This window comes from Mustela nivalis (assembly GCF_964662115.1).
Source record: "Mustela nivalis genome assembly, chromosome: 2".
In the NCBI taxonomy this organism is placed as follows: Eukaryota; Metazoa; Chordata; class Mammalia; order Carnivora; family Mustelidae; genus Mustela; species Mustela nivalis.
Window position 1 is genome coordinate 84816460 of NC_139021.1, and position 27615 is coordinate 84844074.

At 41.2% G+C, this 27615-nt stretch overlaps 1 protein-coding gene across 1 annotated transcript in view; it reads left to right on the forward strand.

The window, feature by feature from the left end:
• The first annotated feature begins 14194 nt into the window (after positions 1-14194).
• OPRK1 (opioid receptor kappa 1) overlaps positions 14195-27615 on the forward strand; it is a 30787-nt gene continuing 17366 nt past the window's right edge. The window contains exons 1-2 of the mRNA XM_082721263.1: positions 14195-14566; positions 14949-15218. Coding sequence (XP_082577389.1) covers positions 14965-15218 — 254 coding nt within the window. The 5' untranslated portion in view covers positions 14195-14566; positions 14949-14964. The remainder of the gene's footprint in view (positions 14567-14948; positions 15219-27615) is intronic.

The window sequence follows — 27615 nt, forward strand, 5'->3', positions numbered from 1 at the left end:
GAGACCAAGTTCACCTACCAAGGAGTGCAGTTTCAATACCAAGGAGAGCAGCAGAATTCCAGAGGAGGAGAAAGCCAAGCACAGAACTCATGGCTTTTTTCCTGTGATTTTTTTTAGTCTTGCAGTTAATTTAATTTTTTCTTTTTCATTTTTTTTTCTTCTTTCTTTTTCTTCTCGCCTTCGGATAAATTTTTTTTTTTAACTGTTACCTTTTTCTTTTTTAACGATTTTTTACTAGTTTATCTAATATATATATTTTTTCGTTTTTACATTTTTCTTAGGTGTTTTCTTTTTTAAAAAATTCTTTTCTTTTCTTTTTTTTTTTTTTTTATTCTTTTTGCTTTTTTTTTCTTTCTTCCTTTTTGAACCTCTTTTTATCCCCTTTCTCCCCACTCACGATTTTGGATCTCTTCTAATTTGGTTAAAGCATATTTTCCTGGGGTTGTTGCCACCCTTTTAGTATTTTACTTGCCCCTTCATTTACTCTTATCTGGACAAAATGACAAGACGTAAAAATTCAACACAAAAAAAAGAACAAGAGGCAGTACCGAAGGCTAGGGACCTAATCAATACAGACATCGGTAATATGTCAGATCTAGAGTTCAGAATGACAATTCTCAAGGTTCTAGCCGGACTCGAAAAAGGCATGGAAGATATCAGAGAAACCCTCTCGAGAGATATAAAAGCCCTTTCTGGAGAAATAAAAGAACTAAAATCTAACCAAGTTGACATAAAAAAAGCTATTAATGAGGTACAATCAAAAATGGAGGCTCTCACTGCTAGGATAAATGAGGCAGAAGAAAGAATTAGTGATATAGAAGACCAAATGACAGAGAATAAAGAAGCTGAGCAAAAGAGGGACAAACAGCTACTGGACCACGAGGGGAGAATTCGAGAGATAAGTGACACCATAAGACGAAACAACATTAGAATAATTGGGATTCCAGAAGAAGAAGAAAGAGAGAGGGGAGCAGAAGGTATACTGGAGAGAATTATTGGGGAGAATTTCCCCAATATGGCAAAGGGAATGAGCATCAAAATTCAGGAGTTTCAGAGAACGCCCCTCAAAATCAATAAGAATAGGCCCACACCCCTTCACCTAATAGTAAAATTTACAAGTCTCAGTGACAAAGAGAAAATCCTGAAAGCAGCCCGGGAAAAGAAGTCTGTAACATACAATGGTAAAAATTTTAGATTGGCAGCTGACTTATCCACAGAGACCTGGCAGGCCAGAAAGAGCTGGCATGATATTTTCAGAGCACTAAACGAGAAAAACATGCAGCCCAGAATACTATATCCAGCTAGGCTATCATTGAAAATAGAAGGAGAGATTAAAAGCTTCCAGGACAAACAACAACTGAAAGAATTTGCAAATACCAAACCAGCTCTACAGGAAATATTGAAAGGGGTCCTCTAAGCAAAGAGAGAGCCTACAAGTGGTAGATCAGAAAGGAACAGAGACCATATACAGTAACAGTCACCTTACAGGCAATACAATGGCACTAAATTCATATCTCTCAATAGTTACCCTGAATGTGAATGGGCTAAATGCCCCTGTCAAAAGACACAGGGTATCAGAATGGATAAAAAAACAAAACCCATCTATATGTTGCCTCCAAGAAACTCATTTTAAGCCCGAAGACACCTCCAGATTTAAAGTGAGGGGGTGGAAAAGAATTTACCATGCTAATGGACATCAGAAGAAAGCAGGAGTGGCAATCCTTATATCAGATCAATTAAATTTTAAGCCAAAGACTATAATAAGAGATGAGGAAGGACACTATATCATACTCAAAGGGTTTGTCCAACAAGAAGATTTAACAATTTTAAATATCTATGCCCCCAACGTGGGAGCAGCCAACTATATAAACCAATTAATAACAAAATCAAAGAAACACATCAACAATAATACAATAATAGTAGGGGACTTTAACACTCCCCTCACTGAAATGGACAGGTCATCCAAGCAAAAGATCAGCAAGGAAATAAAGGCCTTAAACGACACACTGGACCAGATGGACATCACAGATATATTCAGAATATTTCATCCCAAAGCAACAGAATACACATTCTTCTCTAGTGCACATGGAACATTCTCCAGAATAGATCACATCCTCGGTCCTAAATCAGGACTCAACCGGTATCAAAAGATTGGGATCATTCCCTGCATATTTTCAGACCACAATGCTCTAAAGCTAGAACTCAACCACAAAAGGAAGCTTGGAAAGAACCCAAATACATGGAGACTAAACAGTATCCTTCTAAAGAATGAATGGGTCAACCGGGAAATTAAAGAAGAATTGAAAAAAATCATGGAAACAAATGATAATGAAAATACAACGGTTCAAAATCTGTGGGACACAACAAAGGCAGTCCTGAGAGGAAAATATATAGCAGTACAAGCCTTTCTCAAGAAACAAGAAAGGTCTCAGGTACACAACCTAACCCTACACCTAAAGGAGCTGGAGAAAGAACAAGAAAGAAACCCTAAGCCCAGCAGGAGAAGATAAATCATAAAGATCAGAGCAGAAATCAATGAAATAGAAACCAAAAAAACAATAGAAAAAATCAACGAAAGTAGGAGCTGGTTCTTTGAAAGAATTAATAAAATTGATAAACCCCTGGCCCGACTTATCAAAAAGAAAAGAGAAAGGACCCAAATAAATAAAATCATGAATGAAAGAGGAGAGATCACAACTAACACCAAAGAAATACAAACTATTATAAGAACATACTATGAGCAACTCTACGGCAATAAATTTGACAATCTGGAAGAAATGGATGCATTCCTAGAAACATATAAACTACCACAACTGAACCAGGAAGACATAGAAAGCCTGAACAGACCCATAACCAGTAAGGAGATTGAAACAGTCATTAAAAATCTCCAAACAAACAAAAGCCCAGGGCCAGATGGCTTCCCGGGGGAATTCTACCAAACATTTAAAGAAGAACTAATTCCTATTCTCCTGAAACTGTTCCAAAAAATAGAAATGGAAGGAAAACTTCCAAACTCATTTTATGAGGCCAGCATCACCTTGATCCCAAAACCAGACAAGGATCCCACCCAAAAAGAGAGCTATAGACCGATATCCTTGATGAACACAGATGCGAAAATACTCAACAAAATACTAGCCAATAGGATTCAACAGTACATTAAAAAGATTATTCACCACGACCAAGTGGGATTTATTCCAGGGCTGCAAGGTTGGTTCAACATCCGCAAATCAGTCAATGTGATACAACACATCAATAAAAGAAAGAACAAGAACCATATGATACTCTCAATAGATGCTGAAAAAGCATTTGACAAAGTACAGCATCCCTTCCTGATCAAAACTCTTCAAAGTGTAGGGATAGAGGGCACATACCTCAATATCATCAAAGCCATCTATGAAAAACCCACCACAAATATCATTCTCAATGGAGAAAAACTGAAAGCTTTTCCACTAAGGTCAGGAACACGGCAGGGATGTCCATTATCACCACTGTTATTCAACATAGTACTAGAGGTCCTAGCCTCAGCAATTAGACAACAAAAGGAAATTAAAGGCATCCAAATCGGCAAAGAAGAAGTCAAATTATCACTCTTCGCAGATGATATGATACTATATGTGGAAAACCCAAAAGACTCCACTCCAAAACTGCTAGAACTTATACAGGAATTCAGTAAAGTGTCAGGATATAAAATCAATGCACAGAAATCAGTTGCATTTCTCTACACCAACAGCAAGACAGAAGAAAGAGAAATTAAGGAGTCCATCCCATTTACAATTGCACCCAAACCATAAGATACCTAGGAATAAACCTAACCAAAGAGACACAGAATCTATACTCAGAAAACTATAAAGTACTCATGAAAGAAATTGAGGAAGACACAAAGAAATGGAAAAATGTTCCATGCTCCTGGATTGGAAGAATAAATATTGTGAAAATGTCTATGCTACCTAAAGCAATCTACACATTTAATGCAATTCCTATCAAAGTACCATCCATCTTTTTCAAAGAAATGGAACAAATAATGCTAAAATTTATATGGAACCAGAAAAGACCTCGAATAGCCAAAGGGATATTGAAAAAGAAAGCCAACGTTGGTGGCATCACAATTCCGGACTTCAAGCTCTATTACAAAGCTGTCATCATCAAGACAGCATGGTACTGGCACAAAAACAGACACATAGATCAATGGAACAGAATAGAGAGCCCAGAAATAGACCCTCAAATCTATGGTCAACTAATCTTCGACAAAGCAGGAAAGAATGTCCAATGGAAAAAAGACAGCCTCTTCAATAAATGGTGCTGGGTAAATTGGACAGCCACATGCAGAAAAATGAAATTGGACCATTTCCTTACACCACACACAAAAATAGACTCAAAATGGATGAAGGACCTCAATGTGCAAAAGGAATCCATCAAAATCCTTGAGGAGAACACAGGCAGCAACCTCTTCAACCTCAGCCGCAACAACATCTTCCTAGGAACAACGCAAAAGGCAAGGGAAGCAAGGGAAAAAATGAACTATTGGAATTTCATCAAGATCAAAAGCTTTTGCACAGCAAAGGAAACAGTTAACAAAATCAAAAGACAACTGACAGAATGGGAGAAGATATTTGCAAACGACATATCAGATAAAGGACTAGTGTCCAGAATCTATAAAGAACTTAGCAAACTCAACACCCAAAGAACAAATAATCCAATCAAGAAATGGGCAGAGGACATGAACAGACATTTCTGCAAAGAAGACATCCAGATGGCCAACAGACACATGAAAAAGTGCTCCATATCACTGGGCATCAGGGAAATACAAATCAAAACCACAATGAGATATCACCTCGCACCAGTCAGAATGGCTAAAATCAACAAGTCAGGAAATGACAGATGCTGGCGAGGATGCGGAGAAAGGGGAACCCTCCTACACTGTTGGTGGGAATGCAAGCTGGTGCAGCCACTCTGGAAAACAGCATGGAGGTTCCTCAAAATGTTGCAAATAGAACTGCCCTATGACCCAGCAATTGCACTATTGGGTATTTACCCTAAAGATACAAATGTAGTGATCCAAAGGGACACATGCACCCGAATGTTTATAGCAGCAATGTCCACAATAGCCAAACTATGGAAAGAACCTAGATGTCCATCAACAGATGAATGGATCAAGAAGATGTGGTATATATACACAATGGAATACTATGCAGCCATCAAAAGAAATGAAATCTTGCCATTTGCGACAACATGGATGGAACTAGAGCGTATCATGCTTAGCGAAATAAGTCAAGCAGAGAAAGACAACTATCATATGATCTCCCTGATATGAGGAAGTGGTGATGCAACATGGAGGCTTAAGTGGGTAGGAGAAGAATAAATGAAACAAGATGGGATTGGGAGGGAGACAACCCATAAGTGACTCTTAATCTCACAAAACAAACTGAGGGTTGCTGGGGGGAGGGGGTTTGGGAGAAGGGGGTGGGATTATGGACATTGGGGAGGGCATGTGCTTTGGTGAGTGCTGTGAAGTGTGTAAACCTGGTGATTCACAGACCTGTACCCCTGGGGATAAAAATATATGTTTATAAAAAATAAAAAATTAAAAAAAAATAAATAAAATAAAATAGAGATAGGGTTATTCTGCTTAAAGTACAAGGAAGTTATCACATCCAAATGAAATACTGTTATATGAAGTACTTGGACAAAATCAACAGCTTGCACAAAATCAAAAGCTTGCACAAATTTATGAAATACTGTTATATGAAGTACTTCGACAAAATCAAAAGCTTGCATTATTGCCATCAGTATAAGGAGATGCTTTGATATACGGCAAAGATTTTGAAAACAGTAACTTTGAAGTCAAACTGGGTTTCAATTTATTATTGAAAATTTTTATATGTGAATTCTATTTTTATTTACTTCTATCTCTTTACTTAAAGGAATATTTTATAGCACCTACTCCCTCTGCTGTTCAAATATTTTTGTTTTCATTTTCTGTTAAACTGGGGTCGAGAGGAGGGAGAAGAGGAAATCAGGAGTAAAAGCTAACAAAATTCACCTCTGTGTCACCTGATATACTATTGCAATTATCTCTTTCTTAGGGAGGATTATTCAAACATTCTGTACTTTTTTTTTGTAGTTTGTAGAACTAAGCTTTGATCTTCTTCTCAAATATCACTCTTTGAGTATAGTCTGCAGCCTTTAATTTTAATGGCATATGCTGTAAAAAATGCTAGAAATTAGAGATCATTTTCTTATAAAACAAAGGAGTCAGTCAGAAATGATTTCACTCTATGTCAGGAGTTATTGTGGCTTCTCCACCTAGGAGATTTTATTTCTAGACTATGAGAGTTAACTGAATAATTATGAAATTTATTTGAAAACACATGACGTTTTTGGCAAGCCCTCACTTCAAACACAAAGCTTATTTTGAGTCTAAACTCTCTGGAGTCATGAACTTAGAAATTTTGTTAAGCTCAGTGAGTTTATTGATCTTAATAAATGTACACAATACCACCTAAGATTCAAAAGAAACTACCAGCTTATTTTCTGCAGATTTATTATCCCTTGAGTTCTGTCACTTGGCTCATAATTTTGCTTTAAGTATGTAAGAAAAAGGGACAGAAAATGCTATTAAAGTAATAAGCCAAGGTGATATTAAGTCAAATGTAACCACTGTCTCAAATTAATGGTACCTTTCAAACACATGCTAAGATTCTATCAACACCTTTTCTGGTCTTAAGCCCATTCATCTCTTTTGGTTTTTTATTGTGAAATGTAATATATAACCCACCATTACTCTTCATTCATTCATTCAATATATGTTTTGTAGATGCCAGATACTGTATTGGGAAATATTTGTGGTAATATCATTATCAATACTTACAAAGTCCAAATACTTTCCACACTTTGCATATAGCACAGTGAATTTGGTGAGGTTGAGCAAGGCATATGAGAGGGTGGGAGGAGTGTTTGTATTTATGTTTGTGGCTACATTCTGGGGTATCTGTTTAGCTTATCCTGAGCCATTCAAGGGGAAAACAGAAAGGGGCTATTCTGGGGTCAAAGATTCCCTCAGTTCCTGATAACCAGTTATCCTTCAAACTAGCTCTCAATTCCTCAATTGACAGGCTTTTATAAACCTGCCCTAAATGTCCTTGCTTGCAACGTTGTGCATCAGTAGTTGTGATTATTTCTGAATTAAAAACTCCTGACCTTCTTGCTCTCTCTTGATATTCATGTTTTTATGCATGAAGTGAAATCATAAGACAGTTGTATGAACTATGAGCAATACAGATAATATGCTCATAGCTTTAAAGTGGCTCTTCTGATTCAGCTCTCAGAAGTTGAAGATCTGAAGTGCATCCAGCTGTTTTCAAGTAGAAGGGGGCAGTAAAGATGGAAGTAGAGTGGCGCCCTCCTCTTCTCTAGACCCAGCTGGGGTGGCTTCATCAGAGATGAAGAGATGGGTCAGGAATATCTACGAAAAGCATCTCCTGGGAGGGTTCCCTTCTCACTATGTGTCTTCTAAGCCAAATGAGGGGCAAACACACACTGGGAAGAGAGCATGATTCCCAAAACAGCAGTCCTCGTACAATTAATATAAGGCGTTAATTGGAGCTGTGCTAGGGATCCACAACGCTATTGGTCTGACAGAAATACACCAAATAAAGAGAAAAGAATCTCTTAAAATTCTAACATGTTTCTGCAAAAGGTTTTAGAAAAATAAAATTATATGAGATATGATATTACTGGGAGTCACATGGAAATTTTCTAATTCCTACAGATAATTTACACCGTGCCTAATGAGCTGAGGTACAATGTGGCTTCAACATGTGTGGTCCCATGGCCTGGCAGGGTTGGATCGGTAGGCCATGTCTCTCCACAATAACCAGTGAAAACACCCCTTGGTCAGCACCAAGTACTGGACATGGCCTACAGTGTGTGAAGAGTATGTTTTAATCTCAGTGGAAACACACACAGCGTTGATAATTAAAAGGGAGAAGAAATCTTTTCTTGGGAGTCTTTGTGTTGATGTTGTTTTGTGACACTAATGCATTGCTTCATCCATTCGAATATAACTCCAAGGTGAGCCAAGAAAGTCAAGGCTGGATAATACAGTATCTTTTCAGTTAATTAGGGTGTTAGGGAAGGTAGATTATCAAACACAAAAGTATAATGTTTCAAAATAAACTGAAAGAAAGTCACAAGAACTTCCTTCTCTATGATTGTAGGTAAAGTGTGACCAGGGTAACGTAGGAGTCGCTTCTCCCAACTCCCTCCTTGCAGCAGGGTGAGTATAATTAGCAAAGATCCTTGTGAATCAGGGAATGTGGGTCCTGAGAGTTACTGTAAACTTGGTAACTGAGAGAATTTTTTTAAGTTTTTGTTTTAATTCCAGTTAGTTAACATGCAGTATTACATTAGTTTCAGGTGTGCAATTTAGTGATTTAACACTTCCATACATCACCCAGAGCTTATCACAAGTGCCTTCCTAATAAAAAGATTTTAAGGTGTGGAAAGAGCTGAGGGAAATCAGGAAAGGAGGAATTGAGTACTTCCGTGAGAGAAGCAGGAGGGAGGGGAGTTCTTCCACCTTTTGGCACGAAGGAAGAATTCTTGCAACCCTGAGAGGGTAGCGGTGTTGAGGGGGCTGCCACGCAGGAGTTGTTCCTTCACAGTGGCAGGCTGTCACAGGACCCTGGTGCAAGAACTATGGGATAAAAATGGGACTTCACTCTCCACCTGCCTTCTGATCTCTTGCCAGTATGCTTCTGTATCTGGACCCAACCAGTACTTTCTTGGCACAGAGCAGGATGAAGAGGACAGAGAGTGGATGTGTAGTGGCAAACAGAATTATCCGCATCGTTCTGGGGAAACAGGAAACCTGGTCTTCTCCTGCCTCTCCTGCCTCAGAGCTGGGTCCTTGACTCCTGAACGTCATATAGGCTGACAGCCTGGGGCCTTGTCACCCCACCCCATAGTGTGCTCTATTCCCTCACCTGGTGACTGGCCCAGTAGGGATCCTTTCTGTACCCACAGTGAGAACCAAAGTGAGGAATGGCCTTGGGTAGGGCAGAAGGCAAGTGTCTTTTCTACTAGCCAGCTGATATAGTGCTCATCTCCAGAGTGAGAGTTCCTTCAACAGAAAACCCTAATGTGGCTTTTCAGAATTTCATTACATTTAATTGTCTCTTCATTTTTGTTCCATTGCTCAAATAGAAAGCACACTTTTATTATAGATAATGCCAGGCCCTCAGTGACCTTTGCTTTGTCAAGTATCTTATTTTATATTCTCTGTCATGTGGACACTGTTGATCACCTCTCCTTGAAATTCTCTCTTCTCCAGATTTCCCTGACTCTGTTTTTCTTTCTCCTCCTTCATTTATGCCTATTATCAGTCCTCTTTGTGAGATCCCTATCCCTGCGGTGTGGTTTTTCGGCGCTGTCTCATCAGCTTGCCTTTCTTGCCATCCTCACCTCGGCACCCTTATTCCTGTCCTTGGCTCTAACTGTCTTTCATCTCTCCAACACGGACTCTCCCCAGAGTTAGATGATCCTGCACCACATACACAAACAACTGCCTCATGGGTGTCTCAAGCACCGCTTTGCAAAACCTGGGCTCATTGCATTCTCCTCCCAGCTCGCTGTGACTTCTTCTACATTTCTTATCTCAGTTAATAGTGCTGTCCTCCACTTGGTCACCCAAGCATGAGCCTAAAGTAATTCCAGGCTCTTCATCCTCCCTAACTTCTATATTCATTTAAACTACAGGTTTTGCGAATCTAATTTCCTAAATGCTCCTCATAACTACCATGTACCCTACTTGTGCAGCAATTACCTTGTTTTAGGGTTGAATCATCTCTCACCCAGACTATTATAGTAGTTCTAATATGTTTTTTCTTCAAATATGCCCTCCTCAAACCACCACTGCCTCCTTGCAAGCTACTCCTCAGTCTGGCCTTGGGACTCTCCACTTACATATTCCTCCGTCCTCCACCTGGCTCTCACCTCAATACCATCAGTGCTGCTAACACTGGGAACACTGTCATTTATTTCCTTGTGTTGCCATCATTTCTGTCACTCCCCAACCTAGCACCTGACATGAGACTGGCACTGAATTTTCAAATCTGTGGATCCAGTTGGATCAAGTGGCTCAGGGTTGGCAGCTTCAGGTTTAAGACTCAGCTCCTGACCACGGGAAAGTCCTCATTTTATCCCTTATTTATATAATATGCTGGTATCTGTCACACTAAGATGCCTTTTAGTGGTAACAGTACATGATGTTGATTCAATAAGGGACTCGTCACATCTGCTTTTTTTTTTCTTCCAATACAGTATACAAATTAAAGGTAAGTGATATTTCAAAAATCCCACATCTGAGCATACTATCCTCCTGCCTGAGACTCTTCATGTCCCTTCCTGTGTCTTACACTGAAATCCAAACCTTCAACCATATATTTGTTAGAGCTCAATCTTTATTTTTTTTTTAAAGATTTATTTACCTATAAGAGAGAGATTGATAGGGAGAGAGAGTGAGAGAGAGATTGAGCACAAGCAGGAGGGGCAGAGGGAGAGGGACAGAGAATTCCAAGCGGACTCCAGGCTGAGCACGAAACCCACAGGACTCAATATCTTGCCCTCAGGATCACAACCTGAGTGGAACTCAAGAGTCAGGTGCTCAACTGACTGAGCCGCCCAGTTGCCCCAGGGATCAGTGTAATCTTGACCTCTACTGTCACTTTATCTTGTGCCCCACTTCCCTCGGTCACCAGGCTGAGATACCTTGGACTCCTCTCAGTTCCATAAATGTGTTTCACTTCTGCCCATGCATGTTCTTCACATTTGCTAGAATGACCCTGCCTAGAATGTTCCTTTCTTCCTCTTCACCTGCAGTCTTGAAGTGGCAGCTTCAACACTACTTTGTTCTAAGGGACTTCCCTGATGATTTTGTTGTGAGGACATCTGGTCTTCGGAGTCCCTCAAACATGTGCAGGCTCTATACCTGCAATAGCTCACAGGATGTCTTCATGACAAAGACACGAAGGGGACTTACATCTTTATTATGGCAATTTGAAGACAAAGTCTTGAAGAAGGGGAGCCTTTTATTTACTTCACACAAACTAGTTGCATTCGTCGTTGACTATCTTGTTTTATTAAATATGTTTCCTATAAAAGACTCACCAGTTAACTGTACTTGTTATTAATTAATTACTCATAAAATTTTAAACATTTAGGGTCTGTCTCTCACACTAGATTGGATAATTTGGGAAAAACTGCCCTGTTTTGTTACTCCCTCAAGTCCTGCCTTCTCACCTGTATTCAGCAATATCTGATTAGTAACATGAAGGACACTGCTGCATTCTGGCTCCTCTGATGCTGCACTGGCCACACCTGGGTCTTAAGCAAATGTAATTGCTGCCTTCAGCTGTATACTTATTGCAGGTTTATGTCTGTTTTTAGAGCCACAAAAAAGCCAGTTGATCATAGTTTACTGGTGGTATCCATAGTCTATACAATAGAAATGCCAAAGGACACACTCCCCAAGCTACTTTGTAGCATGAAGCAATAAGAATCACTGAGAACACATTTTGCAGCTTTAAAAGTACTTTACTTGTAGTTATAAGCTTAGTGGTAGCCCTGAGCAGAATGGCAGGTAACGATCAAGTGCGGGTAAGTTTAATAACATGTGCTTTGTATCAGTGCATAATACTATACAGCATTTTAGCAGTTTGTTTTTCCTCTCTATTTTATAGGCTCTTCTCCAATATTGTGATAAAATCTCATATTCCTGACAACCTGACTGCACATAAGCAGACTTCCTCACTGTGTTCAGAGACACAAGCCAGGTTCCCCTGGCAACTGCAACTGCCTGAAGGTTTCTTAATGCTCTGCCCATTTTGGCTTCACTTTATTTTGGCCATTAGTTTGGTAAAGAAAAGAAAAAAAAAAAAGGAGTATTCAAATGAAACAAAACTTCCTTTATCATAATTAGTAGATTTTTTGCCTTCAAAAGGCTGTCCCAACTAGTAGAGTTTTCTTATTGGTGATCAGAATGAGAACATCATCTTATAGTTTAGAAGTACCAGGCTGAGTTCTGCATTCTGCTTTCATTGAGTACCTAGCAAACCTCTCTACACACACACACTATGGGAGGGAAAAAAGTTCAAGTTATTGGAATTGTACAAACTTGGAAACTTCTTTAAAGTTTTTTTTAACCTCTTTAAAACTGTTAGGGTGTCTTAGTGGCTCAGTCGGTTAAGCCTTTGCCTTTGGCTCAGTTCATGATTTCAGGGTCCTGGGATCCAGCCCCACATTGGGTTCCCTGCTCAGTGGGGAGTCTGCTTCTCTCTCTCCCTCTGCCTCTGTTCTTCTGCCCCCCACACCCACTCATGCACTCTCTCTCAAATAAATAAATCTTAAAAAAAGAAAGTTTACTTATATCTTTTCAAGTAATACCTTTCCTGTTCCTCTTTTATATCTTTGCCAAATAACCCTTTCTCTATATATATTTTGTCTTTTGGGGAAGAGTTGTTCTGCATTTGCTCCCTTACATGAAACTATTCTGTGCAATCAGCATATGGCAAGGGCCAGAAACACCCGTGTTTGAGCCCAGCTCAGTAATGTTACCAGCTGTATGAGCCACCTGGGTGCTAAGTACAACAACAAAAATTAACCAATGTGGTGAATGCAAAAGCAAGATAGATATTGTAAATACTCTTTCAGAAGGGAGGGGGTTGAGGGGTTGGGTGAGCCTGGTGATGGCTATTATAGAGGGCATGCATTGCATGGAGCACTGGGTATGGTGCATAAACAATAAATTCTGGAATACTGAAAAGTAATAAAACAAAATGAAAACAAAACAAAACAAAAGTGTGTTGCACAGAGACAGTTGTAGCTATTTTCAATGCATGAAATAATAAATAAATAAATAGGTAGTAGACAGAAAGAGAGATGGATAATTCCGTCTTTCCTAGCTATTTTACTTAAACATATTATTTTTACTTTCTTACTTGGATACTGCTTAGTTTTCAAACACAATGTCTTCCTGGGTTAGTTTGGTGGTAGTTAGTTTGGGCAGGAAATGAGCCCCGAGACATCTGGAGATGATTCATCTGCCATCTTCCTAACACAGAAGTACCCTCAGACACATGGAGATCCCACCATTCTGATGTTTTGTCATCTTCTAATGAAAATCTGCAATCAAAACCTAAAAAACAATGTAAGATTTGATAATAATTTTCAAAATACCTATGATCCCAGGGTTGGAGGGATTCTTTTGGGCAAAGGAGAGCTTTGCTGTTGTTTTTTGAATCAAATTCCTAAGAAGAGCTGTGCATCTTGAGGTTGTTAAGACCCTGGTGTCAAATGCCTCTTTGGGGGTCACAGCATCTTGAATAAGGTAGGAGCTCTCTTCTGCAGTGGACTGATGAATGGAATGACTGTGTCAGCCTCCTGACTCCCATACCCAATTTGGGAAGGGGAAGCTCCCCACTGTCCTTCAGGACCTTCACTTCAGTGGTTGAGTCCTTGCTCCTCTGAACAACTTACCTTGGCCTTCCTTCATTTTTGTCATTGTTCCCTGGGTCTCTTTGTTGGAGGGCGTCTTTCACCCAGCAGAATCTGAGCAATCCTTGACTGGTGGAGTTAACCACAGAAATGACAACAACTGAATTTCTCTATGGGAGTTCAGGCTCTTGGGGGCTTCATAAATAAAGGCACTCTAGGGACAGAAAATTGATGACTGCAGGGAATAAAGAAAGAAAGAGACATTGTCAACTCCCCAGCCAACATCGAGGCCTGAGTAGGGAGAGTGTTTTACTTATTCGCAGGTAATAGCACGAGATACAGTTAATATCTGTGAGGTGCAGTCTGTGTGTCCTCTCAGAGAAGACTAGAAGGAATGGAATGTACAGGAATATTCTATTTATGCATACTAAATCATTAATATCTTATGACCTGGTCTTATTCTAATTAGACTATTTGACTACTTTATTTGGATGGGTCATTCAAATAAACAAAAGCATGTTTTTTCTCCTCCCTTGAAAGAAGACCTGCCTGGAGAATGAGGCCCGCAGTAGTTCCAGACTTTATTATAGATAATCTAGAAGCATGCTCCTATTGAGGCACATCCTTCCTTATTACTGAAACTAGAGGGAACAGCAGCTCTCAGTCGTTGGGCTGTCCAAGACAGGACGCTGTGGCTCTAGGTAGTTGGTGCTCACTGAGCCTCAGCTGGGGACTTGCCGAGGCTGGGCAGTTAACCTCTGCTGGCCAAGCTGGGTTTGGGTGGGCGGCACGGGGCGGGGCGGGGCGCGGCCCGGGGCGGGGCTCCCCTGAGCTCTCCCCCCCGCCCGGCCAGTGCTCCCGCCTAGTCCTAGCAGCAAAGGCCTGGCTGAGCCGCCGCAGGTTGTGGGGAGCCGCGTGAGCCGCGGCGACCGAGCTGGGTAGAAAAGGTACCTCTGTCTGAGCACTGAGCTTCGGCTGCGCGGCGACTCCGAGGGCTGAGCCGCTCCGGGAGCGCAAGGTTCCGCAGGGGCCAGGACGTCCCCTGAACCACTGCGCGGGTCTTCGGAAGCCCGAGGTAAGCTTCGGGCTTTTGACTTTCTAGGAGCAGTCCTGGGGAGCCAGGGCTCTGAGCTCGAGTGCTTTTTGTTCCTGGGGGCTCAGAGCATCAGTCTGGGGACAATTCCGCCAGGGGACCGTGCCTAGGAAAGGGCTGGAGGGGATTTCTGGAGCTGGGGAAGAGGAGCGAGCGCTGTCCGCCTCACCAGTACCCAGCGGCAGCGAGAGGTCCACCCTCCTTCTCCCGCCCCGGGGGACATGGCGCCGGAGTGGGCATCAGGGGGTCCCGGGCTTCGCGGGCTACTGGCCTCCGCGCGCTGGCCCGCGTGCGGGCAAAGTTTGCCTCTCTGGGTCCAGCTAGCTCTCGTGACCCCGCAATTCTTCCTCTGCTTGCCCTCCAGCTGCAGTCGCCTGACCATGGAGTCCCCGGTCCAGATCTTCCGCGGGGAGCCGAGCCCCACCTGCTCCCCGAGCACCTGCCTGCTCCCAAACGGCAGCTGGCTGCCGGACTGGGCCGAGGCCGACCGCAACAGCAGCGGGGGCTCCGAGGGCGCGCCGCTGGAGTCCGCGCACATCTCTCCCGCCATCCCAGTCATCATCACGGCGGTCTACTCGGTGGTGTTCGTCGTGGGCTTGGTGGGCAACTCTCTGGTCATGTTCGTGATCATCCGGTGAGTGTGGGGTCCGGGCGCCGCAGTGGGTGGGGTCTGGAGGGAAGGTCGGGCTCTGCCGCCAGGACTGGAGGTTGGGGCTCCAGCCTGGTGGCGGAGACTCCTTGCAGTTCTTGCGGGGACCCCGGAGATTCTCAGAGGGTGGCCTCCTTGAAGTAAAGGATTTCCTGGAAGAGTTTTGGGTGGGGAACTGCGAAATTCACACGGGGCGAATCGCACAGCCAGGAGCTGTTTGAGCATTTGAACGACCCTCCTCTTCACCCACCCCCAACGCTGGCCCCTACTGAAAACTGTGGTCAGGCTAAGTACTAGGGTGTGGAGAAAGGTCAGTGTCTTCTGGAAAGGAAGCTAGTTCCTTTAACTGGCTTTTTTGCCTGGTTGCCCACGCCAGTTCGGAGCACTTTGGTCTGTCCTTTGCAAATAATTCTTAAGGTAAAATTCAGGCCCACGAATGCATTGGAGATAATTCAGAATTTTAAGTGACTCATCAGATTGGTATTATGGTTTATGAGCAAAAGTCAATATACTATTTAGAGTTGTTGGTATCCATGCATGAGCCCTTTTAGTACTGAAATATTTCCTTATTTATTTAGAATATCAGTGATTTTTTGGTAAATAAGCCATCCAATATCCAATATTTACCCTTTAAAGTGTGGGTAGTGGAGGTTTTCAAATATTGCTTTACTTTTTATTTTCCATCTAGAGAAGCAGATGGTTCTATTTTATTGTTCTTTGGTGGCATTACATTGAAGTCAGCTTCTAATTATAAATACCCAAATATCCACCTATATTTGCTAATTTTCTGGTAAGTGAAGCAATTCTTATTTTGGCCTCTTTCAACAAAGAAAACAAAAAAAGGAAAAAAAAAAATCCCAACCTTGCTCTGGATGCCCTTTGATATATATGTATTTCCCTTTTGGGAGAGTTGAGAATGAATAAGGGGCTTTCATTCCTTTGAGAAGTCCTTGTGAAATAAGGGACACAAGTCACTCTTTTCAGAGGCATTGAAGGGATGAATAAAAACTACGTTCTTGTTTTTAAATTCTAACTTTAGCTCTATATTTTATACGACCCTTAAGAACACTATCTATAGTAGCATGAGTCTTGGGAAGTCATCATAATAAAAAATGCCCATTAAACTGTCTATCTAGATTTGAAAATGTCAGGTCTTTTATCTTCATCTGCGCTCCGGAACTAAAACTCATCATTTAGGCCTGTGAATACATATTTTAAATCTCATTTCACCTACAGTTAGTGCTTCTGGCTTATTAGCCTTGGTTTCCGTAACTGTGTATTGCATTTTTTGGGCATTTGCTCTATGATGAGTTAAAGGCTACAGAGGAAGAAAATATTTTAAAACACGTTGCTTTTCCAAATCATTAGTAATTTCAGGGTTGCTCACCTTTAGAGAGAAGATTATAGCAACCAAGAGAAAAGAAAAGACAGTTGTGTTCTCAATTACAATTAAAAATTTTAAAAATTCTCTGTTCAGAGACTGTTGTTTTGTAATAAAACATTGTTAAATAAGAAGATGCTAAGAAAAAAAAAAAAACGTGTTCCTACTTATATTTAAGTGCATGAGCAAAACATCTTACTGTTATTTGAATGAGCACCTGAAGTTTTGAGTTTGAGAAGAGCTTCTTAGTTGCTTAACAACTGTTTATATAACCGTACAGATTAACTAGGACCTTTAATAGCAAATATGAATATGAAGAAATAGAAATAGAAATGAAATATAAATATATATAACAATTATATATAATTACATATAGTGAATAATCACCATTATAAATCATAATATGGTAGACTTACTAATTAGTCACATATTTATATAACATATGCAGTCTATAATTATGTGTGTGTGTGTGTGTATCCAAAAGATACCCAGGACTAAAATTTGTTAAAAGGAGATAAATTCAGCTAAAAATACCAAAGAAGTTAGCGAGTTCATGTAACAATCATCCTCCCACCCCACTCTTACCTACTTGGAGATGAAATATGAAAAGTGAGGAGTTCTGCTATCATCCTGGAATGCCAATGTACTGAAACATTAGTTTACTTACAGCTATAGCTAAGAGGATTAAGGAGTATTTGGAGTTGGTTAAGACTGAGACATGGTCAAAGAGTTGAAAAATAAAACCTCAGAAGAGAAGTTGTTGAACTTGGGTTTATTTTGCTCAGAAGAAGGAACTGAAGATTTGAGAGAGGTGGGTATGGTGGACACATCAGAACTGAGGGCAGAACAGGAGTGAGGGTTCATACGAGGATTTGTAATCGATCTTGAGGGCTGAGCAACACTGCTTGAAAAGATGGAGGATCACTTTTGAGAGGAACACTATTTTAAAATACTACACATTGAAAAGAGTCATGGTTCAGACGTCGAGGACATCATTCTAAAGATGTTTGGATGTCAGGGCAGGTGCAGGTCCGAGATGGTCATCTCAAACCTGGGGAGTAACTTAGGGTTGTGGAAAAAGCTTTGACTGTTTTTAGAGCTGTCTTATACATTGATTTCCCATATTGAGTGCCTGAAATGCTACTCAGTACCCTCTGAATATATTTATAATTTCAAGGGTTTTCATAATTTCATAGGTACCAATTGCCATAACTGCCTAATATTAGGGCATAGTAACTTTTCATTGTGAAAACCTTAAAATTAAGCACCTAGGTGCTCCCTTCTCACTAGACTTTGGCATTTGTGGAGCTGGGATGGGAGGTTCTTTTTTTTTTAAAGGTTTTATTTATTTATTTGACAGACAGCGATCACAAGTATGTAGCGAGGCAGACAGAGAGAGAGGAGGAAGCAGACTCCCTGCTGAGCAGAGAGCTCCATGTGGGGCTTGATCCCAGGACCCTGGGATCATGACCTGAGCAGAAGGCAGAGGCTTAACCCACTGAGCCATCCAGGTGCCCCAGGATGGGAGGTTCTTACCTCAGCCCTGGATCTCTATATTTGGCTCCTACGGATACCTCGGATTTGCCAATGGGTGTGACACTTAGGATCCTAAGCCTGTGTTCTCTCCACCTCTACCTGTGTAGGTCACCTGCAGCAAATGTTGTGATGGCCACCCACACCCACACCCACATCCTGGATCCTGCTAGGCAGTCTCACCTGTGACATCTAAAACTTCCATTCTCCTGCAACTTCCATGCATACAGCTGTCTCCACCCCTAGCAGACATGACTAAAACTTGAAGGACACTAAATATATGCCAGATGGGTAAAGCTCCCTACTTCATGGGAATAATTTTATTTATTCTTCACAACCATAGGTGTATTACTATCCCATTTAACAGATGGTGAACTGAAAGCAAAGAAAGATTAAATAAACTGACAAAGGTCACACCTTGCTGATCGTGGAGCCAAGCTGACCCCAGAGCCCATGCTTTGTCTCACTGTTCAATTCATTGCCCACTATACCACTCCTGCAGACCTGTGGATATTTTCTTACTGGGCAGTAAGAATGCATTTTCTCCCAGACTGTCCTTTTCTCTTACCTTGCCTGGACACCATAAACCATCACTGCAGCCTCTCTTGACAATACATTCAGCTGCCTTGCCTTCTTGTCCTTCTGCTCTTTTCTTCCACTGAACCATGACCCTGGATCGAGCTAGTACTTTACCTTCCTGTTCCTATTCCCAGCGAATTGAGTGCCGCTGAATAAAATCAATTTTATCTTTGTAAAGATATACTTGAAGGCAAAGTCGCCACCTTCAAGAGTAGTTGAACCCAAGTCTGCCTAGTGTTTCTGTCTCTCTCCTATTTCCAGAAAGAAACAATACCTTTTCCTATTTGTCACTAGAAAACAAAAACCAAACCAAAACAAAACAAATGAACAAAAACAAACAAACAAACAAACAAAAAAAACCAAAACAAGACAAAAGAAAACAAAGCAAAAAAAACGCCAAACTAATTTAATCGGTACTAATTCCTAAGCCCTCCCTAATCATATTTCATCATGGTCATGGGATGATCTTAACCCAGTAGTTCACTGTGGCCCTGGAGTCTAGCTGCTGGGAATGTTCTCCCTATATACATGCATTGGCATTGGCAGCCACCCTCCCTCATAGCATCCCATCTCTGTGGGATGTTTCCTTCTTTGTATCCATAGCAGATCCCTGCTCCTGAGGGTTGAATCTCATCACCTTGGGCTCTCCTGAGGTTTCTGCTGTGTTAGCTAACCCATTTCTCTGCTATCTGTAATCTCTCCACTGCTTTTGTCCATTAAGCTCCTGGACATATTCAAGCATCTGTCATCTTACAGGTAATCAATATCCACGACCCTTCCATTTTTCTGAGTTCCTTTACCTAATGTCTTTTCATCCTCCTGTGTATTGTAGGTAAACTTCTTAGAGGGATAATCCTTCTTCATTTTCTTGTCTTTCACATGTTCCTCAGTCCTGTGTGCATGAATTCCCTCCCTGACGCTCCTTTACCAAAGCTAGAGCATCATGTTTCAGCTTCTCATTTTGGCTGACTGTCCCTTGATTTCTGTGGAGATTTGATATGCTCGACCAGTCTTATGCCCCTTGCTTTTTCTGATAGCACCCTGTCCTTCACTTCCTGGCACATCCTTGGGATTCTCTTGTCCACAGCACAGCCTACTCTTCTTGTGTTTCTTAATTGGTCATATTTTCCAGAGCCTTCTCAGCTCTTCTATCCTCACTTTTCTCACTCTCTGTATTATTCAGGATTCATTCAGAACAGTAGAACCAGTAGGAGATGTACCTGTGAAGAGATTTGTTGCAAGGAATTGGGTTACGTGTTGGTGGGACCGGCTGAGCAAGTCTGGTGGGAAGGCAGGCATCAGCAGAGACAGGCTGCTTGTGGCAGGGGGACCTTCTTTCTCAGGGAAACCTTTGCTCAGCCCTATCTTGGTGTGCTAAGGCTGCTGTCACAAAGGTCCACAGACTGGGTGGTTTAAACAACAGAAATTATTTTCTCACAGGGAGACTAGAAGTCCGAGATCAAGGTGTTGGCAGGGTTGGTTTCTTCTGAGCCCTCTCTCCTTGGCTTATAGATGGCTCTTTTCTCTGTGACCTCACGTGGTCTTCTTTCCATGTGTGTCTGTGTCTTAATCTCCTACTTTGATATAGGCACCAGTCAAATTGTATTAAAGCCCACCCGTTTGACCCCATTCTACCTTGATTTTACCTCACTTTGTCTCTTTGAAGTCTCTATCTTAAAATTCAGTCACATTCTGAGGTACTGGGGTGTTTGAATTTGAATGCATGTATCTGAGGGGACACAATTCAGCCCTAATCACAGCCTATCCTATTTCTGTTCTCCTTAAGAAAACACTCTCCTCAAGCTTCAATTTTCATGAAAATTATGTATATATGTTCTCTTGTTTAATTTGAAGGGAAGCATTACTCTTGTAAAGGCATACTTCTTTTAAAGTTAAATATAAGCATAAACAAGGAAAAAATTACTAGGACAAAAATAACAGGAATCAAAATTACTTGGTTGTTGGTCTTAAGTTTTGCCTTTTGCTTTTCTCATTAGTTTTCATTAATTCACCACTACCACAATAAAGACATCTAGGGAGTCAGTCTTTTGCTACCCTTGCCCTGGGAGTAGAAGACTTTGGCTTTCTTATAGTTCAGCCTGGGCAGTGTTGAAATTTCCTAACGGGCAGCTTTAGAAGAGACACGGGGAAAAAAACAAACAAAACAAAAACAAAACCAGAACCACAAAAATCCTCTGGAAATGCTTCCATTTCCAGAACTCAAATTTCTTCTCCAAAGGCAGCCAACCCATTCAAGCTTGCAAAAAAACAGAGGGAACAGAGTGCTTCTCCAAGCCACTGACAGAAATCCCACTCTGCAGAGACCATCTTAGGTCGCATGGCATATATAGACTCAGGTCACCCCTGAGTTGGTCTGGGCCGCATGGTTGAACTTGTGTCAGTTCTAGGAAACTGTGGCTATCACAGAATTAAAGAAGAAGTGAGTTGACCCAATCAGAGTGTCTGATGAGTCTTTTCCATCCATGAAAAAGAGTATCTTTTCCTTCTCGAAGTTCTCATTGCAATCATGGCAATTGTATGTACACATATATTCCACATTCTCTCAAGTGTTACTGTAGCCTACCTTGGATAATACCAGACTTCTCCTAGCAAGGCACTGAAGGAAAGGCAGAGGCATACTGGTATAATTAACCTTGTGCTACTCCATCTCTGACATCTGTCTTATCTCAGGCTTTGATTGAAAAATATGTTCTCATTTATCCTGAGTCCTCTCTTTGAAATTAATGTTGAACATTTCCTCAAAAGTAAGAATAGTGAAGATCCCTCCAGAAATTATTTTCCAAAAGTGCCTATCTTGCATTTCTCCAGGTAATTTTGTCATTTTACAAGCTCTTAAAAGAGAGACTTGATTTCATTGCAAGTGATGATATGAATGTACAAAGTGGAACTCTTTTCTTCCCTGTGGAACATGAGATTGCAGCTGAAATCCAAATCCTTGTGTTTCAGAGATCAGAAAAGAATCAGCTGTATACCCCCCCCCCCAAAAAAAAGGAAAAGAAAGGAAAAAAAAGTCATCGGACATAGAACTCCAACCTTTAACAGACTCTAGGCACAATTGTAGTCTTCAAAATCACTTCTTAATTTTGTTGACCTTATGAGACTTTACAATTTTTCCTGTGCCTGTCTTCAACTTAGTTTTAGGAGGGACTTATTTCTGGCTGGGAGATGATTGCCCCTCTCCATTGATCACTCACCTGTATCTCTTGAGTAGCAGTATCTTTCTGTGAGCTGTGTAGCTGGCATTTTTTTCACTCCAGATTAACTTCTGGATGCACTCAATTGTCATTGCCCCGGGGGGCTCAGCCTGTCCTCAGTGCAAAAACCTAAAATTGTGTGGCTGCAGGATAGTCTTTTTTCTAAAGTTTGGCTTATGTGGTTTCAGTGATGCAAGTAATGCAGGCTCAAAAGTGTATTAACAAAAGATTTATTTCTCCACAGAAAATCAGCCAGTCTTTCTTTGTTTCTTTCTTTAGAGGGGATACTGATTTATTTCTGAGATAAGGAAAGTTTATGTAAGAGAGGAGATTTTAGGAGTGGGGATAATATTGTAAAAGATGTGTGTGTGTGTGTGTGTGTGTGTGTAAAAATTGACCCTTCCCTGGTCCAGCAAAGATGAAAGATGAGAAAAACAGAAGGCATGTGATGAATATGTGATAAATTGAGAGATCCCAAAAGACTGGTCTGAAGGTGGGAAAGGGAGGCTTCATATTAAAAACAGCTAGAGTTCCGAGTATTTAGAGACCCTCTTTCACAATGGGAACACTCTTCTGAGCTGCTAAGTGTTTACTCACTTAACTTCACAAGACTACGAACTCTCTCTGCTTACCATGTTGCTTTCCACCGGGGTTGGGGGGGCGGCATTTCCTACTGATAAGAGTACAGAGTGGAAGTTAATCTTGTCTTCTCTCTGCCAGCATCCTGTGGTACCCTTAGCTACTTCAGTTTTCTGTATAAAGTTGGAAAAAATCATCTAAGATATCTGTGTACTTCTAAATATCCGGATAGTTGTAGTCTGAGAAACAGCATGTCAATCACATGAAATTTACAGTTGTTCTACTGTTTTCAGGCGTGATAAACACTCACGCTGTGTGCACAGCTGAGTACACTAGAACATTGATGCTGGGTGTCAGGACCATGCCTACAGAGGATGAGCAGGTCCTGGCACCTGCTGTAGCAGTGAAATCACTGTTCTGCATTCTTCCACCGCCCTGCCTGACAGCCTGCCCCCCTTGCAAGGCGATGCATGTCCACCATTCTGGCCATACATCACTGCCAGCATGGTCGCTGAGGCTGGGACAGTCGTGGAACTCAGGGACACATCTGCTCCTCTGTTCTTTCTATAGCTTTTTCTCTTTGAATATGGGAGAGTAATTCTGGGGAACTGGAGGGACCTGACATCTGAATGAATCTGTGGATTCACATAGTGAATGTGAATATAGTGAGTATATTCAATTTCAGAGTCCGATGAAACAAGAACCAAATTTCCTTTCCTTCCGTTAAAAAATTAATAAGCTATTGCCTCTTAGTAAAGAATCATAGTTTCAATAGTAAATAATCCAAAAAGACACAGCAACTCAATTTTGAGATGAACTGGAAGCTATCTAGAGAATTAATGTAGCAAACTCATTATGTTTTCAAATAAGTACTTCTGAAAATTCACGTCAGTAAAGCCACAATTTCTGATCATTTAAAATATAAAATTTGGAATGCTCTGTATCTGGAAAACATGCCCAGGAAAATGAATAAATCATGCTTGTTGACAATGCAGAGGAAAGAATGTTGAAGCATGTCGGTCATTATGCTAGTTGTCCATTGTTGGTTTAAAAGGATTGCATTTTCCCAGGTGTCACAGAAATTTCCTTCTACTGAGCATGGTGTGTTAGGGGTCTTCAGAAGCTAGTGCAGCTCAGGTCTTGTAAGATAGTGAGTGGCCAGCTTCCTGTGGGTCAGGAGTGTTTGGTCACACTCATCTTCTTCACCAGGACCAAAGAGTGATTCTTCAGGTGTATTCCAAAGGCCTGTAGGCATTCTCCGTACTAAAGGGTTCTATTCAGAAAAATGACCACTCGGGTATATGTTTGTTTCATTCTGTTGGAGCTGTGGTTTGAGGGCCACAGATTTTACTCCCTTTTGTCCACTAATTTGTGGTCTCAGGCAAGCCATTTACTTCCTCTTTACTCTGTTTCCTCATCCAAACAATGGGTATTGTTTGTGGGAAAACTGCAACACTGTAGTGTACATGACAGCCTTTGTCTGTAGATGGGCAGTGTGCTAGTATTCAATATTAGTATTCCTTGACTCATGCCCCATTCCCTCATATCAAATGTTTTTTACCCTCATGATGCATAGTTACCACACTTATCAGAAGAGCTTTCAATCTTTAGCTGCTGGAAGGAGCAGATTCACAGAATCACGTAAATTCTCTGAAATTTCCGCCTCTTTAAGAAACTTATGAATGACAGCCCTGAATGCCTTTACTGATTAGCTGTGCACTCTAAGAACCCTTGAGAACCATCTCTTAGACAGCTTACTCTTCAGAAGAAGTGGGGGCAGTGGTATATAATGGGACTGTGAGGCAGTTTATTAGGGCCGTGGCAGATAATGACCACCGCAGTGACACCAGCAGCAGGAGTGATGACTGAGAGGACTGGCATCCAGCGATCAATCAGCAAATACCAAGTCCTGGGATGAGTACTTTGAGGGACTGTCTCATTTAGTCGTCAAGACAATTTTGCCAGATAAAGTTCTCAAAACAGAGGTTGTCCCATAATAAGCCCTCTGTGAACACTCCACATGGTTTTGCCTCTTGGTATTCAAGGTCCTCTGTTCCCTTATACCCCTTTTCCCAGCTCAGTCAGGTTCTCATTACTGTAGCCATGAAAACCTCTCTCTCCAGATCCTTCTCAAAGTGCAAGATCCTGTCCAGGTTTTGTCTTCTTTAAAATGTGCCCCCATCTCTTCACTACACACTGATCCTGCCCTGTCTGGTCCTCTAGTTTACGTTGTAATTTTGACTTCGTGGGTTGAAAAGCGCCTCGGGTTACAGTCAGTTTGTTGGTTTTCTCAGTCGTCCTCAATGCCCAGTGTATTATTGTATATGGAGCAGGCACTTAAAAATGTGTTGAAATAATGAAATGATGACTATAGGGGAGGAAGCTTGACTATAACCGGAGAGAAGAGAGGGTGTGTGTGTATTGTCAGCATGGGGGACAATTTCAGGTAGGAGCTAAAAATAACTGAAATCAATAAATGGAAAACATGTTTGTATTTAAAGATAGATGGTCATTACCCAGCAAGATTATAGGTTTATTATGCTGTCATAAGGCTAAAAAGGAGCTCCTGACTAAAGAAGCATCATTTAAATTTAAAATAAAAAAGCACTCGGGCAATGCACCTCAACAGCAAGGGACGCTAATAATTCAAGAACGAGCTTGTCTACCTGCACAGTATCTGAGCACAGCAGGCATTTGGGAAGGACAAGAAGATGTGAGACTCTGTGGTTCAAGGTCAATGTTCCCTTGCTAGTGTCTCATTTTTCTCGGAGCAAGTGCCAGGCTTTCCCAGAAAACCTGCGTGGAGACATTGGTTCCTGATAGCTCAGCAGATAACCTTGTGCATGTATGGCTGCCAGTCCAGAAGTCCCCTCTTAATTTTCTGTAAAGAGAACTCCAATAGGAAGGTCTTGAATTAAGGTACAATGAGGAACATTCCTTACTCCCAGAGACACCCTCTGACATGTAGCCGGGTGATGACCTTCCTCCTGGCTGCCACCCAGGATTCTCTGGTTGACTTCTCTTCCCAGCCTGCTCCCTGCTTCCCGTCTGGTACACCTTACCATCACTTTTGGGTTTGTAACATTGACAAGTGTAGTGAGGACAGCCCACAGGCTTTGCTCTTTTAGTGCCATATGCTCCTGTGGTGTGTATGCTAAAAAGTGCAGCCACTCGCTGCCAGCCCACCTCCAGCTTCTCCACATGAGCCAAAACTTCCCACCCAGATGGTGCCATTTTATTTGAAATATTGCACATTTTTGTAAAGCAGGATGGATGAAATGGAAAATAATTTCATATCTTAACATAGTAAGAAAGCTCTCCCCTCTCCCTCAGGGTACATGTGACTAAAAGGACTAGCTACTATCTCCTTTTGATTAAATTAACAAAACCAGAGTGCTCAACCAGACGGTCTTATTATCACAGGGTGGAGGTCTTATCATCAAGGATCTGGTCCAATGTAGTACATAAAAGACTGTCAGTAAATATTTGGTGAACTTATAGTTTATTCACTAGTTTAAATAATACCTGTCATTTCTCTCTTTTTGTGTGGTAGGTTTGTAAGTATGTGTCTTCCAGAACCCTGGGAGAGGGGCCTTGCCTTGCTGCCCCTTTCAGATCATCCCATGGAGTCCCCACCTTTGCCAACATTAGAAACATCATGTTAGGATGCCTGGGTAGCTCAGACAATTAGGCGTCCGCCTTTGGCTTAGATCTTGATCCCAGGATCCTGGGATTGAGTCCCACTTTGGGCTCTTGCTCAACAAGGAGTCTGCTTCTTTCTCTGCTCCCCTCTGCTTCTGCTTGTGCGCACTCGCTCTCTCTCTCTGACACATAAATAAATAAAATCTTGAATGAATGGATAAATAAATAAATAAATAAATAAGCACATCACTTTACTCACCTGAGTCTAACTTGCTTCACTAATATTAGGGAGAAGACATAAATCTCCCGGCTAAACTCGAGGAACAGTTGACATAAGTATCAGATAAAATACATGGAGGTCAAAGCACTGGCCTTGGTAAATTATACAGTGCTGGGGGCATTTAAGAATGTGGAAACTGGCACCCCGCACCCAGGTTTGAGTTTTGCAATGCTGTTTATAACCATATTACTTTGAGAAATGCTTGTAATTCCCATGATTCTCTTTGCTTCCTTCATTTTCTCTCTCTCTCTCTCTCTCTCTTTTTATATTTTTTTGCCTCCTTCTCTTTTTTTCCCTTCCTCTGTGTTCACCTGTTTTGTTTCTTAAATTCCACATATGAGTGAAATCATATGGCATTTGTCTTTCTCTAACTGACTTATTTTGCTTAACATAATACATAATTTTCATCCTTGTTGCTGCAAATGGCAAGATTTCATTCTTCTTATGGCTAAGTAATATTCCATTGTGTATATATACCACACCTTCTTTATTCATTCATCAGTCAGTAGACACTTGGGCTCTTTCCATAATTTGGGCTACTGTTGATAAAGGTGCATATTACATTTTGTTATAACTCATATTTCATTTCATTCACATTCTTCCAATATGTTGCAGGCATTATTTTTGCTATTGTCTTTCATATTAAAACTGAACTATGGCTCTAATGAAAACTAGGTTCCTTTTTTTCTTCTTGTGGTGACTGACTGATGGCTTCCACATACATAATAAGGGAGGGAGAGGAGTTAAAGACCATGAAAACTGGACATATTCTTTGGATTAGGAGCATTTCATTAATGATCTCAGGAGCTCTATGAGATAAACATTGTATTTCCCATTTTATAGTTGAGAAACTGAAGCTCCATTTTTAGTGACCTCTCCAAAATCTAACAGAGGGAAAAATAAGGACTGGAACCCAAGTCTACCCAAACAGGGAACTGTCTCATATGCCTAACTTCATAAAGTAAGAAGAGAATATCAGGGTCACTAAATATGAGAGCAAAGTCAGAGGCACTCCCCACTATAATCTTTGTTAATATCAGGGATTCTTGGATAGAAAGTAGACAGAATAGGAGGTTGGCTTGTAAGATGCCATTTTCAAACATAAAATTATACCTTAAAGAAGACATTTGAACAGATAGCATTTCAGTCTTGCTCATTGGAAATATTTGCTCT